General features: G+C 39.5%; 1 protein-coding gene across 1 annotated transcript; it reads left to right on the top strand.

The window, feature by feature from the left end:
• Positions 1–7,961: 7,961 nt before the first annotated feature.
• Positions 7,962–10,488, top strand: LOC105272756 (cytosolic carboxypeptidase 1-like; the record flags this gene model as incomplete). The annotated part of the gene is made up of 2 exons (XM_011314981.1): positions 7,962–8,035; positions 9,165–10,488. Coding segments are annotated over exons 1-2 (1,398 nt in total), but the record flags the coding sequence as incomplete, so codon positions are not given.
• Positions 10,489–15,891: the final 5,403 nt, after the last annotated feature.

The raw sequence follows: 15,891 nt of genomic DNA, 5'->3' as shown, positions 1-15,891 counted from the left end.
AATTGCGATCACTTCACAAGTTGAAATTCTATTGCTTGTTGGTCGGTCAGCATCACCCGACATCACAAAGGCAGAGCACTTTAACACTCACGTTACAGAATCAAAATGAGCTCTGCACTGGGAAGGAGATTCCTCATAAGCTATAAAAATCTCTTTTATCCAGCGAGAGATCTCCCCTCCAATCATATTTTTTTTTTCATCATGCAGCTGGAGAACTTGCAATGTTTAAAAATGTCAGCACCAGTCCGTCTTAATGAATACTGTATTAATATTAAGAAAACGTGACAGGGCGGGCAAGGTTCAATTGTATGAAAACGTGTTTACTGTGAAATTCCACGGAAAAAAATTCGTAAAATTTTCAACGGTTTTGGCTTTCTGAGTATCGAGAGGCCATAGAGTCGGATAAGTATCTTTTAAACTAAACATTATGAAAGCGTGAGCAAATTGGTGTCCCCATTCCCTTCAACATTCTGGAGATGTGCACACCATCCACCCAAGCTATTTAGTGGTAGTTGATTGCTAGAGGATTGAGCAACGTTCACAGTTTCTTTCACAGTATGGCAGTTGTCATTGATATTGAAGGTTTCAAAAATTGTGGCAACGAATTTGTTGTGAAAGAATTTGCACTTTCCGCGCTAGAACTTGATGGTGATAGAAAGTTCGTGTCTGTGGCAGTTTTAGTGGATCCACCACATAAACGGGATGAATTACTTCCCAAGTACAAAGAAGTGAATGAGTAGCTGTCACGTCAATACCATGGACTATATTGGGACTCTTCTGCAGATATCAAATACGAGACATTGAGTGAATATGTGAATAATATTCTGAAAAATGTTTCACACATTTACGACCAAGGTGCAGAGAAGAAGAACTGGCTGTAGCAGATTTTTAAGAATGAAGTACCAATTGAGGATTTCAATGATTTTGGCAGCCTTGATATGACGCCTCTGGAAGGTGAGGATGTTTTCAAGTGTGTCTATCATCACAGTCTCTTCGAAGGTAGTCCCACCCAGCACCATTGCCCCCTTAAACATGTGCAACGTCTGAAAAACGTACGCCCAATTGGTACGCCCAATCTTTCCTTTTTTTATTTTCATGTAAAAATTGTGACGTGCTTTGATCAGTGGGCAAGAGTATGGGAAAAACTCAAACATTCCCTTATCGTAACCTAGAGTCTGTTTTTCTTCAAAAAGCCCTTCTAAAATTTTTATGGGATTCTTCAAGTTTCTCTTCGTGACGGGAAGTCATAAATTTCTTTTGACAATTTTTCTTATGTTTCAAAAAATAACCTTTTAAATGAATAATTTCAGTGCAGTTTAATTGCAAATTTTCTGATAATTATTTTGATGTGAAAAACTTTTTGATAGGACACTTTTAAGTGATACTTTCAAATTATTGTCAATGCGAAAGAATATTCAATTAAATATCTCGTTACAAATTGAACTCTGTTTAATTTCTTATGGAAAATCATTGACATTTTCGGTTGTGTTAAATTTCGGAATTCAACCTTAAAGAATTAATTTTCATTTAATATAATGAGAACGGTGTCATAAGGAAATATTATTTAAAATAGATCATTATAAGGATCCGAAATAATGTGCGGAAACATTAACCGTTTAAGTTTATTAACTAGGAATTATGGGACCTCCCGAAACAATTCTCATTGGTGGTGGAGGGTTGGAAAAGTCAGCCCACACTCTCCACATCTCAATGTAGAGGGGTCGGAGTTAACCCTGAAACATTGAGAACGGAGTGCAAGGAAGGGAAGTTCCGGGCCCAAGGTCATCGACTATTGGTTACCTAGATTTTCCCTCCGCGCATCTGAGGACACTCCCTCAGGCTGAGTGAACAAAAGTACTTGCGCGTCGTTTTGTTGCTCAGTTCCATCGTAGCTCATTTGGCTAGTTTTTCAAAATTAGTTCTTCGTTTTAAAGTTCTTGGAGACTAGTTATTTCAGTCCTTTGAGACTATTAATTTTGTCCATCGAGACTTGCCTCCCAGTCCTTTGTGACTCGAATCTACTTCTAATTTCATTCAATCGTGTTTTTAATAAAATTGATCATTTGTGAAATTTGTGTAAGATTTTGGATTTAGCAGAGATCAACAAATTGTAAGTTTAATTAATTACATTTTCAAGTGTTTTATTTTTAAAATATAGACTCTCCGGAGTCAGTTTAAACCAAACCACGAGTTCAAATTTTCTTTTAAATTCCTTAATCCAGTGGGTTTATTCTAGAGAATTGTTACGATTCAGCGTTTTGTTCCTACTCGGTCTTGAACAGCTGAATTAACTTTAAAGATCACGTCATTTTGTTCACTTTTGACGTGACAATATATATTTACACACATTCCGGAAATTTTCATATGTTCATTTTTGCAAGCTTCACATCATCGTTCAATATAAAACTTATCATACTTCTTATGTTGTATCGTATTATCTTTTAGATCCATAGAATAGGTATTCATTCCACTTCGAAACCATACATCCAAGAGGCCGAGTGTTTATACGATGCGTACATGCTCACCGGTAAACACGTGGCCACGTGAGCGGTAGCCAGTTTGCGCTTCAATCACAATGAAAGGGAGAGAGAGAGAAGTATTGAGTTTAAATTCATTCCTCAGACTCAATAAAAAATGAAAAAATTATTAATCTTTATTATTATTAGTTTCTGTTCATAATGATTTTGAAGCTGTAATGTGAAAATCATGAATTAATTTGTTGTTGCTGTAATGATGATTATTGAGGATGCATTAAAAAAAAATTCACCGGCAATAGAACGTCCGAAAATGTTGGCAACTACGATTTTCAGCTATGAAATATTAGATATTAGACATCAGAAATGAGATATTAGATAGTAGACATCACATGCTAGATATTAGATATCAGATATCATATTGTGGATATTCAACGTCAGATATCACATGGTGGATATCTCCCCCCTCCCGGACATTCTGGCCGAAAATGGAGCCGCGAACATTACTAGCCTGGGCCGATAATGAAGATTCTCCCATACATTACCAACCGAGGGCCTCGCATATTCCTGCATTGCCCTCGCCCGCAACCTGCCCCACCCCGCACCCCCCTCAGATCCCGATGTCCAGAACCGGCCTTGTTTATCTACTCACGAGTCTTAAGAAAAAAAATAAGTTTCTCACAATTCCGCTGGATGGCGCTATATGCTGTAAAAATGTGGCGCCCTCGACTGTACCGACAGCAGGCCTATCGACCCCTTTACCGACGGAACCTCGACAGCGCCGCAGGCGCAAGCAGGAACTTATCCCTCGCGACGACAACGACTGAGTTGTCGCTAACAGAAGACTATATATATATATATATATTCTCGCGGCGACATGCCACAGCTCTAGCAACCCTTTCGTATTTTTATAACTTCAATAAATATTAGTGTGTGTTAGGAAGTAATTAATGGTTATTCTTTGACCCCTGGTTGGCGCCCCGTCAACGTGATCCCTTAACACCACAAAAAATGTAAAAAACCTCGTTAGGTAATTTACCAAGTTCTTTACATGTAAAAAAAGATGTAATTTACTTGAGGTAATTCAGTTCCCAACCCTGCTACTTATCCATGCAGCTAATCCCATATCGCTAACAAGGCAAATTTCCATGTGGACCACCATATATGATGTTTCGTACGAAGATAAGTTCGGTAATATAATATAGTGTAATAATGAGGTGTAAATAATAGAATGTGATAATAGTGTAAATATACTAGTATAATCTTGAGTACGTACTCCACATGGCGATTTGCGTCAACAGTCATAACTAAAAACCAAATATACGTGATTGAATATTAGACTATTTTCTATTATTCGAAAAAATAATAGTATATTATGCCACACTGCAGTTTGAGATGATATTTTTGACGAGGGGGTTATGTTATGTTATATGACATGAACTTTTCTTTGTCACACCTGTCACGACTTTGTTGCGCAAGTTTTCAATAAATGAAAGTAGATGAAATTCTGTAAGTATTGAGATCTGTCACTTGGAATCAAACGGTAACAGTTGGAGATGGCCGTTGGATGGAACTTGTGTCGAAATGGATTAATGAAAAAAGGCGAGAAAAATTCAAGTAATGCAGGAGATTTACAGCACGAATCGTCCTTAAATTTTTTTTATTGACACCTTATAAAATTTGATACGATATTTGGTGGAGGAATTATTGCCGATATCTTCTAATTTTTTTTCAAAATGACGTGTAAAAATATACAGTTGTTACGTTTTACTAATATTCAATATTTCACGAAAGTTGATCATCGTAGAACATTGACCCGGCAGTTTTAATCTCGTGAAGAAGTCCGGCGGAGCATTAATGAATTCGCCCGGATAAAGCCATCATCTTTGTTCCGAGCTGCAATCCTAAAGTAGCTTGATAAATAAAAAAGAGGGGCCGAAAAATGACAGCGATTATCTTCAACGTTGCATCTGTTATCCGTCCGTCACAGATAAAAGTCAAAATGCTCGGAAACCAACCGAGATTTTAATCAAATACCTACTATATTTAGTCATGCCAAGACAATTCCTGTCCACAACAGCTCGTTTCTCCTTCAAAATCTGAGGTTCCCTCGTGCATTCTAACTGACCGTGAAAGGCAGGATTACACACGTATCAACAACGGTCCGTCCGTAGTCAATTCTGATGCTATCGTTGTCTCAACTTGATATCCCTCTTCCGTTGTTTTTACTTCACCATTGCCCGCATAGGTTGGGCGTTGATTGTCCTCTTCAATGGCTAACCCGTTAACTCTCCCTTATAATTTTCTTCTCATAGCGCGATCGATGGTGTGTCTAGAGAAGAGGAAAGCTGTCCCGTTTTTTGCCCCCCTGAGACGGCACATCTAACGATACGCGAACCTAGATAGCCTTTACAGTCGCAGTTTTCAAGCCCGCTGAAATAGTGTAAAATGGAAACAGGTTCGGGATTTTCCCAACACCGTGTGACTCCAAAGTAATTATCAATCGACGATTTAAGGAGTGATCGGTATTTTAAATTATCGAAATAGCCTATTGAAGGGCCGTCGATTATCGCCCAAACTGACTATTCACTGAGAAAATCCTCGGAGAGGGCCTGCAAGAGGCATTGAGAGAGAGAGATAGAGAGAGATCAGAATCGCGCGCGAGAGACACAACGCCATGCTCAACGTGCACTAAGGCGGGTTGCCTTAGTATACGTTTTTAACGGTTTTAATTTCCCAGCGCTGTACCGGGTCAATCGATCGAGCCCGAATAAACTCCACCACCGAGGGGGATAACTCGCGTACATCCTCCCGAAATTGGGGATTTTCGCCGCGTACGGGGACCGAGATATCTTCGGTTTTCGGGACAGGAATTTTCCAACGCCGTGGGGTCGGAGTTCGCGCTCAACAGTGAGCGGAGCGGAGTAGGAGAAAGACCCGAGGCCTCACCGATACGTCCGTCACTCAAGGCCACTCGACACTAATCCTCGCAACCGACGAGGGTTTTCGGCGGTTTCCCTCGGGATTTTTACGCGTCTTGCCCACGCGATGACGCCGAAAACTCCACGGGGACGGCCCAGGGGAAGAACAAACCCTCCAAACGCGATCGGCTGTGGTTTCTGAGTAAACCTGTCACGAAACATTTTCTAATCGACCGAAGATGCCCATCGCCTTCGCCCTTCCTTCCTCTGGCCTCCTCGCCGATACTGAACTTAACTAAAACCCCAAAAAAAAGGTTGCCGGGCGCCAGCTAATTTTCCTGATCGAGAAATCAGCAACTCGAAAACTTAAACCTAGATTAAAACCGCAAAACGTATCACCAACCCGTACTTAGATCTAATTCACCAAGGGGGTTGAAGGACGGATGCCTGCGTTGGTCAGTGTGCTACGTTGTGGAGAGAGGGGTGGATTCGGGAAAAAGGGCGAAAATGTTCAAATAAATAATTCCTCAAAAATTTCACTAACGTCCTCAAAATCAGCTATTTGTATTTCGTTAAACTCGAACACTGGTGTCGGAAAAGTCCCAGTTGACCGAGGTCAACGGTATCTATTCTAATCGCCACGGCGGTGATAATTCCCAGGGAAAAGAAAATACAGAAACTCCATGTGAGTCCGCGAGGCACCAGAGAGTGCTCGGGATTTTCCGGAAGATCCAAGACCCTATATGAATAATTTATTATAAATTTTCCCCCATAGAAAATCTTCCCATAATTCCACAAGGCCTGAAGAGAGGCTCGGGATTTTCCCAAAAAGTTAGGGCCCCATAAAAAGGCTAATCATAAATTTTAACCATGGAAGAATTAAGCATTCGAACTCCACATAATTCCGCGAGCCCTCGAGAGAGGCCCGGGATTTATCTCAGCAAAAAAAAGTAATTGATGGTTGAGGATGAATTCTAATATCACTGAGAAAATCCTCGGCGAGCCTAGAAGAGGCGTTACGTGAGAGCGAGAGAGATGGAGAGTAGTGTGCGAAAGAGATCGCACTACGCCCAATGTACACGGCACGCGTTATCCAAATTTTCCAATCGTTTTTATTTCCCGACGCCTCAATGCCTCAACCAATTGGCACCGGATAAACTCCACCACCAAGGGGAATAATTCACGAGTATTCTCCCAAAATTGAAGATTTCCACCGTTCAAGGGGACCGAGATATCTCCGTTTTAGGAAACGGGATTTTCGCACCACCGTTGGGCTGGAATTCTTGCTCAACGTTGAGCGGAGCGGAGTGGGGGAAAAACACTCGAAGCCGCGACGGCATGGACACCCCTCAAGGTTAACCGGGTAAATTCCTCACGTTCCACGGGCGTTTTCGACGGTTTCCCCCGAGATTTTCACGCCTTTCCTTCGCGATGTCGCCTCAAAACCTCCACAGGGACGGCCCTGTGGGATAAATCCTCCACCCGCGATCAGCCGTGGTTTTCCGATAAACTATGGCCGAGAAATACCCGCGAACACCTCAACGGAGGGAAAACACTGTTCGATCCGTTGATCGAACAGGACCAATTTACACTCGCGAACCGAAATAATTATGCGTTCTCCAGTAACCGTGTTACTGGGATAGATTTATAAAATTTTTCCTCACCTTCCCACGAGATTTTCGGGCCGGATGGGATCCTCCCATTGTTTTCTCCTTGCTTTGACTTCTCTGGGGAAAAACGTCCTGTGGCTCGTACGTCCTGGCGATAACTGCCAAAAAGATGGCGGAACTCGTGCCTCGCCGGAACGTTAGTTTCGGCGGATTGAACGCGACGGCGCTACTTGTCCTGATGCGCGAATTTCTTCCCATTCAAATTTGAATGGGGAAACTAAATTTTGATAATTCACCCTAATAACCCTAATTATCGTGGCAGTTTCTCCCGGTTGTTTTTCCCGGGGATCCGTGGACGTACTAACCTAAACTAACTTAACTCAGATGGCAATTCGGGGAGGTGTCGGTCGTAACACCCCCACCGACCTTCCAACACTAACCTGTAAAATAAAATTCCTCACGGATCCCTCTTTTAGGGGTGCTGGCACTCGCAGCCAGACGGTTCGTCCCGGGAAGATTTCACGAACGGAATAACCCTCAAATCTACGACGGACGATAATTTTCTATTATCCCTCTTCGCGACGCGATTAAGGGCCGACACGATTTCCCCTTTAATTAACTATTCCCATAATCCCCATCTATCACTAAACTCCCTTAATGAGTCTCTAATCTCCTGCTGATTCAGCAGGGAATAACCCTTTCGATTTTTCCCACCCAAAATTCCCCTATGATTCCCTAATCTCATTCCGGAATTAGCAGGGAAAACTCCAAAACCCTAAACCGCCTTAGCGTATCTTCCAGTTCTACCGGGATAATCGTGGAACCCTAATTTCATGTTATTTTAATAATTATTCAATTTTTAATTTTTCTCCACGGTCAGTGGGATTCGCGGGTTGGGCGCGGCTCTCTTTCTCTCGAGAAAAAAAGATGCACGTCACAGGCCTTTCCTTTGACCGATGGTATCCGTCCTCGCCTCCTCGGTCCTCCTCGCTGGTAGTCCAAGTCCTGGATCCAGTGGCTGGGCGTGCTGGTCTCCGGTGGCTATAACTCCAAGAAAAGGTTTTGGGTAGCTCGAACCCACTTTAATTATTAATTTTTTTCTTTTCTCTTTCTCCATAATTTGTGGGAACATTAGTTGGGCACGGTTCCCTTCGTTGGGTACGTCACACGGTAAAAGTTCTGGCAATCCATGCAAAAAAGAGAGTTAGTTCCGTTCTCATGGTCTTCCAACTGTACTTAACTGAGGATCTTCAATTTTCGCCCAACTAAGGAAGCGCAGACATTCCATCCCGACCTATGGGTTTCCTTCTCGGACGAACCAAGAAGGGATTCGCAGGGACCATCCCACAGCACGATATTCTGACTAATGACACGTAGAGAACTCTCAACTGATAACAAAAAACGGCATTTTATGGGATTTGCTACTTTGACGAATTTCCACCGGCAAGATACTACATTTAGCAATATTTTGATAACCATCGGGCCTTATCGTCTAGATAATGGCCGCGCTTTAAATCACTCTACTCTTATTTTGAGGTATAGGCTGCGCCACGAATCTCCATAAAGTGATGGATGGCCTGCTCGTAGGGGTCTGAGCCTGGCATAGCAGGTTGCCTTATCCGCGAGAAGTTATTCAAGTAGCGTTTCCTTGGAGGATTTATTGGATAGGTTTCCTCAGGGGATTAATCAAGTAGGTTTTTAAGGGAGACAGTCAAGATAGCAGAGTTGTAATGGGTTAAAAGCATCTCGGGATCTTTTTGTGCAGGTAGCAACCTGTTTTCGCGTGTTATTTCACGCGGTTAGGAGTAGGTAATTTAGTTACCTTAGTAACTAAATAGGTAGTTTAATTAGCTTCGGGGATGACCAGTGACAAATTTTCCGGAAACTTGGTCACGGTTTTAAACAAAAAAAAATTACACTCAAGATGTTAAGCGATAGTCGAATATTCGAGTTTTCTCCTTTGAAACACAGGTTAAGAGAAACAGATCAAGGGAAAAAAACTGTAAAAAATTCTTACGTAAACATGCCTTTGTAACCAGTTTATGATGTCATTTCACTTGAACGTTAATCCTTTCCTACAACTTTTATATACGTATAGTTCATTTGTACTGGAATTCGAAAGAAATTCAAAGTTCATAATAATTGCTTATTTTCAACAGGTTCAATTTACCAGCGATCCACGACAGAGAGACCAGTGGCTTGGGAAGCTACAGCAGTCCGAGTTGTGAAGCAATTAGCATTGATTCTTTCGATACGTGTCGTAGTGAGTTCGATTCCGACGAAGATAATGATGATAATAATGATGGTCCTTCAAATAATGGCAACAAACCGTTCAAAGGACAAAGCGAAGTAACCGAGAGACAATTTTTTACACAAGTGTTCCAATCACAAAGAACAGCTGATGATCTCCTTCAGTATGATTTTTATTTTAAGGAGTTCAAAAATTGTCCCATTCAAACGGAATGTACAGATAAATACATTTTCCATGACGAAATCGATACTCTGAAACCGGGACTAGAAGCAGATAAACCCTCTCAAAGCGCATTTAGACCATCTCGAACGACAACAAACTTCAATATAATGGACATTAGTCCTGGTACCGATTCCAGGACTGCCTATTGCATTATATCCAGCAAAGTCAAGAGTGTAATTCCTTTAGTAAAAGTGGCATATCCTGATCTCATCAATGGTGAATGTAGTGGTATAACTGAATCCTTAAATATCAAAGACCAGAAAGTTTGTCGTGCGAAACTGCTATTAAACATTGAACGTCGTTTATACGCGAGCTCCTTTTACCCAGAGATATTATTTGACTTAGATGCATTAGTGAAAATATCTCAGTCTGATGAAATAGCAAAACAAAATTTGAATAATAATGACGAAAGCAGAATCGGACAACCAAATATGGAAACAAAGAGTCTGCAATTTGAGTCCCGCTTTGAAAGTGGTAATTTAAGACGAGCCGTGCGAATCGGGATGAGGGAATATGATCTAATTCTGTCACCAGACGTCAACAGTAGATCCGGTCACCAGTGGTTCTATTTTGAAGTATCAAACATGGATGCTAATACTTCTTACACCTTCAATATTTTAAACTGTGAAAAAACGAATTCACAATTCAATTTCGGCATGAAACCAATTATGTTCAGTGTTATCGAGGCAACATTGGGAAGACCGGGATGGTTTCGAACTGGTACTGATATATGCTACTATAGAAATGCATATAAGAGACCAAACAGTGAAAAAAATTACCTGACCACTTCGTTCACTATCGACTTTCCTCATTCTTACGATGTGTGTTATGTCGCCTATCATTTTCCGTTCACATATAGTACTCTAATAAGACACATCTGGCTCTGGTTACAAGAATTTTCGGATGGATTGATTTACTTCAATGTAGATGGTTTATGTGATACAGTCAACCACAATGAGTGCCCTGTACTCACCATAACGTCCCCAAGTTCATCGAGAAATCCAATTCACGTAAGTTTTGTCGTTATTCAAGATCATTTTACTCTTTATAGAACTTCCCCAATGCACACATGTGAAGCCGGACTATATGGAATTCCTATAAACTATTATTGTAATGAAATTATTTGCAGCATTTTCATATTGAAATTCTTGATACAGAACTGCATTTGCTTGTTAAAAAATTCCATAAATTAATGAAAATATTTCCGAATTGGATAATTCCGGTTCACAATTTGACGACAATTTGAGGTATGACGATAATCTCGTTATTGAGACATGAGTTTCTAATAGTTCATAGATGACCATAAATCACTAATGCCCATATCGACTGTAACCCGAATTATCAAACCGGAGGTAGTCAGCCTCCGCTGCCTGTAACTCGAGAAAATTCATAAATTATCTTCCTACTCCAAAATACGCCAAAAAGCAAATGGGAAATCTACGAAAACTATAACTTTCGGAGAAAGGTGACGGTCCTGGTTCACTCAGTATGCTATTTTATGCAGAGAGCGGTAGATCTTGGATGAAAACGAGGTATTTGGGCTCATAAATACTTGAGCCGAATAACTGAGAAAAGCAAATGAAAAATGAAACCTCAAAAAAGATATTATATAAACCACTATTTATTCGAGATCCTCAAATTAAGACAAGGAAAAATAAATCATTCACAGAGGTTCGGTCCTGTACTCTCAAAATAAAAAAAACGCTGAATTGTTATTTTAATAAAAGTTAACTATAACCAAATTGGAATTACGCGTACTGGCCCCCAATTATTACGACGGAAATTTGGCTAAAAAGATAATTGATTGGTAATAATCCGAGGAATACCCTATCTTATTGTCACTTTGTATCAATTTGAGAGAGAAGGCAATTTCCAAATGGCTCCAAATAACTTGGACTACTTAAGACCCAAGAAATTGAGTATAAGATACTCTCACTAAAACGGAGCAGAGCCACGGCTCCGATAAAAAATATCTTTTTGAATTACGGCGGCTACCTAACACATTTTCCTCATAACATTGACATTTTCGGTGATTGCAATGTGTGTTTGATCGCCGCCTGTCATCCGGGGGATTTCCGACTTTTGAAATGTTCAACTTCTTTTTTCTCTTTTCTCATGATACGCATAGGCGTATAGGAATCATTCCGTCGGTTACTACTTGTAAAACCGGTCGTGTGATATCGAACTTAGTGTGGCCGAAAACCATTGAAGCCCACTGTTTCACCAACTAATCGTGAATCTAGAGAAAGATCACATCACCTCTAGATAAAATTGTAATCGGAAAGATTGGGAAAGGCATTGTAAGTAATTTTAACCCTTCAGGTACAAGGTCGATCTAATCGATCGAGCCACCATTGTGTCCCTCGTGCCGGGGTCGATCCATTAGATTGACCTTGTTCGGTAACAGTAAAAAATTATTTTCGCGAAAACTAGTTTACATATCGGCATTTGGAAAAATCTTACGATATGCCAATAAAATTGTGTGTATTTTTGCCGAAGATTTTTTTAAATTGTTTTTTTACATTTGTTAATCACAAACAAAGTTGTTACTTGAAATTGCATTTCACATTTATTCTGGCGTCTCGTTTATCGAGGAAATATTCCCAGAAAATTTTGAAATTTTTACGAAAAATACTCTATTGGACGGTATAAATATAATTGTTATTGCTTGAATAGTGTATTTGTTATAAATAAATTTACCGTCATAGACTATCTCATCTACCAATTTTCCGCCAACATTCCAATGGGTTCCATAAATTATAAAAAAATATGATTGACACAATGCAGGCATTTGTTAATAAAATATGACTATGACGTTAGTTAAATAACCGATAATGAAAAACAACGGTGAAACTCCGCCTCTGTGGTAGAGAGAGGGCCGCTGTGCGCGCGTGCGTTCCATCGGTGTGCCACATGGCACAGTGCCGTATCTAACCTAACCGATGTCGATGGGTACCTATCGGTTTGTTTAATTTGTGCTGTGAGTATCATTTCATACGTTATGGCGAGAAAAATTAAAAATTATGTGGAAATCCAAAAACTTTTGGACACTTCAGATTCAGATGATTGCGGTGAAAGCGGTGATAGCAGTAGCGATGATCCAGTTTCTGACGAGGTAATTGAGAAGTAGTTAGCCATGGGTCTCTGTAGTTTAATAAATGAGGTATTATTGCACGACAAATGTGTCAATCCTCGACGAAATTAACTAAAAATATTTTTAATTTCAGAAAAAATTTAAAATTTTCAGGCTCGGCAATCATACTTGGATCAATCGATCTCGATTTAATCAAAAATAACAAAACGAAGGAAAAATTGTCAGAAAATTTTGGTTTTTTCCCCGTAAAATTCTTCAACTTTCCAATGTTGAATTTTCAGGCTCCCTCCCCTTTTTCATTGCCCTACCCCAATCATTCGGAAATCAATTGTTCGTCAGGGCTTTTTTAAACGTAGAATTAATTAAATTCAACCCCCAAAAAATTCAAAATACAATTGATACTCAATCAAATGTTTCTCAACGCAAAAAAAAAGTTTCAGTACATAATCATTTTATATTTGTTTGTTGTGTTTTTGGTTGATTCATAGCTATGCACATCCATTATTCAATTTTGCACGAGTTTTCCTAGGAGCATGAGAATGAAATCCCTGCACTTTTGCAAGATCGGACATTGACCAACGAGCAGAAATTTTGTTGGGAGTCTATGGACAATTGGCAAGACCAAAAAGAAAAATTCAAAAGCAATTCAGGACTTCATGGGGAGGCAAAGACCATCAGATCTACAGCCGAGTCTTTCGAGCTTTTTTCCTCGCGTGATTTGATTACAGCTATTGTTAATGAGACCAATGGGTACGCACAACGATGGCTGTCAAAAAAAAATTTGGGTATTTCAAATCGCACGGCAAACCTTGGGTACCTGTAACAGAGACTGAATTTTATGTGGTGTTGACTGTCTTAATGCTGATGGGAATAATTGGGAAGCCCTCAATAAATATGTATTTCTCGACGAAGAGAATTATTTCCACTCCAGACTTCAACGACAGTGTCAACAGATACAGATTTGAGCAGATCTGTAAGCTTCTACATTTCCCTGATGATGACGCACTGTCAACTTACACAGGTCCAACAAGATTATTCGAAATCCATCCCATTATCAACCATTTGGAGAAGAAATTTACAGCGCTGCACATGCCACAGGAAAATGTTTCGATTGATGAATCATTGACATTATGGAAGGGACGTCTCGCTTTCAAACAATATTTACCCCTGATGTCTACTAAGTTTGGTATCAAGGTGTATGAGCTGTGTGATTCAGTGACTCGGTATTTATGGATGTTTGTTGTATATCTTGGTAAAGAGACAGAAATTGAATCGGAGCTTGCGACAAAAGAGACACCGAAAACGTTCGCCATCGTTTTTAGATTGATTCAACCATTACTAGGCCAAGGTTACCGGTTATGGATGGATAATTATTATAATTCTCCTGCTCTTCCTTTTTATTTGAAATATAATAAAACTGATTGTATCGGTACACTTCGAGTCAATCGCAAATCTGTTCCAGCGGTAGTGAGAGAAAAAAAGTTGAAGAAAAATGAGATAATTGCTCATCATGATGGTCCAGTTACGGTTATGAAATGGTTTGACAAGAAAAATGTGACAATGATTTCCACCTGTCACGATCACTGAATGGAAACCATTCTTGATCGGAGGGGTAATGAAAAATTAAAGCCTAAATGTGTCTTGGAGTACAACAAATTCATGGGGGGAGTCGATTTACACGATCAGCTGATGCAGCCTTTCTTCATTGAACGTAAGAGATGTACCAAATGGTACATCTCTTACGTTCAATAGATTTATGAAGAGATCCATGCTTTTCATTCAATATTCATTGTCCAATAATGCTATTCGACCAATTTCTTTCGTTTATTTTTGCGCGCGTCTAATAATTGTTTGCCAATACCAGTCGTTTATAATGCTAGTCCACAATTGTGATTTAAATGATTTATTTACGTAATATACAATTATAATAAAAATATAATTAGTTAATTTAGCGACAGTGGCGAATTTCATCGTAAATATGAGATTAATTTTAATAAAGAATGTTTATGAATGTGATCCGTACGCGTAGTGGTACGGTCCTGATGCACGCCTCTAGCCCTGACATCAAGCGTGTAGGTTACGCCTCGATAACCACAATAATTAAATAAAAATATTTTGCAAAGATGGTCCATTGAATGAGATTAATTTTTTGTATTCCATGATTCCTCTTTTTTTCAATATTGTTGAGACATTAATAATCAATTTTGACACAGCCGTTTTTCAAATACATATATTTTTTTTCATGACTCGTCATTAATTAACTATGGCACATATCGATTTGGGAATTACTTGAATCATTTAAGAATTAATCAAAGTATTTACCGATTTTTTTTTGTATTTTTTAAACCTATTTGAATCATTTTTTCAATAAGTTAAAGTGCGGGGGATTTGAGAAAATAGTCGCAAAAGCGATCTTTCTAAGAAAAAATCGATGTAAGTTAAGAAAAGAGTGTCCGAAAAAAGAAAAAGTTTCATCGAGTTTAGGAGGAAAATTGAGGCAACCACTCCATTTTATTTCGAAATTTTTCACTCAACCGTTTACAAGATATGGGTTAATGAAAAATGGAATTAGAACGCCGTGAGGCTCCCGGCCGCCCGGAAAGTTTCCGTAGGATGGACCCTGTACCTGAAGGGTTAAGTTAATAAAAATCATCTCATCCCTATAGCAATTACTTGAATTATATCGGATCATAATAAAAGATCACCCTGCCAGTCGAGTAACCTTACAAATCACGATTAGGATTTGCGATTCATCCTGTAGCTTTTTTCGAAATTAATCAAAATACAGAAATCCAATAACTTAGATTTGGTTTAGGAACTCTAATCTGAACCCCCTATACCAAAAATTTAACTTTTATTTCCAGGGAGAAATATAATTACTATCGGAATTAACAACGAAGAACTGGGACAAACTAATTGGGAACGAATCTATTTAACATCACTCCGACGCAAATTTATTTTTATTCAAATTTTATTTGAGGTTCTTGATTTTTATCTAACGTGGTGTCCCGACCACTAGTTCCGTACACAACAAGCGTATGCTTGGGAATACAGTAGCAGGCCATTATAAAAGCTGACGAATTTGTAGAAAAATAATGAAGGAGGAAAATCATCAAAATTATGAAGGCAACATTTTCAATAGATATGTTTCGTTTCCACTCTAGCTTGACTTTTAACTTACAGTTTTTGTTTCAATTACAGTCTTCTTTCTGCCCACAGTAGTAAGTGGCCAGTATTGGGGAATTTCCCACGCCCCCTCCCCCCTTTTTTCCAGGAAATGGACGTGCAGGTGCAGGTGTGCGCCCCAGGGGGTATTGTG

The sequence above is a fragment of the Fopius arisanus genome, unplaced genomic scaffold (assembly GCF_000806365.1).
Source record: "Fopius arisanus strain USDA-PBARC FA_bdor unplaced genomic scaffold, ASM80636v1 scaffold00267, whole genome shotgun sequence".
NCBI classification, from domain to species: domain Eukaryota; kingdom Metazoa; phylum Arthropoda; class Insecta; order Hymenoptera; family Braconidae; genus Fopius; species Fopius arisanus.
This window is presented reverse-complemented; position numbering and strand designations above follow the sequence as displayed.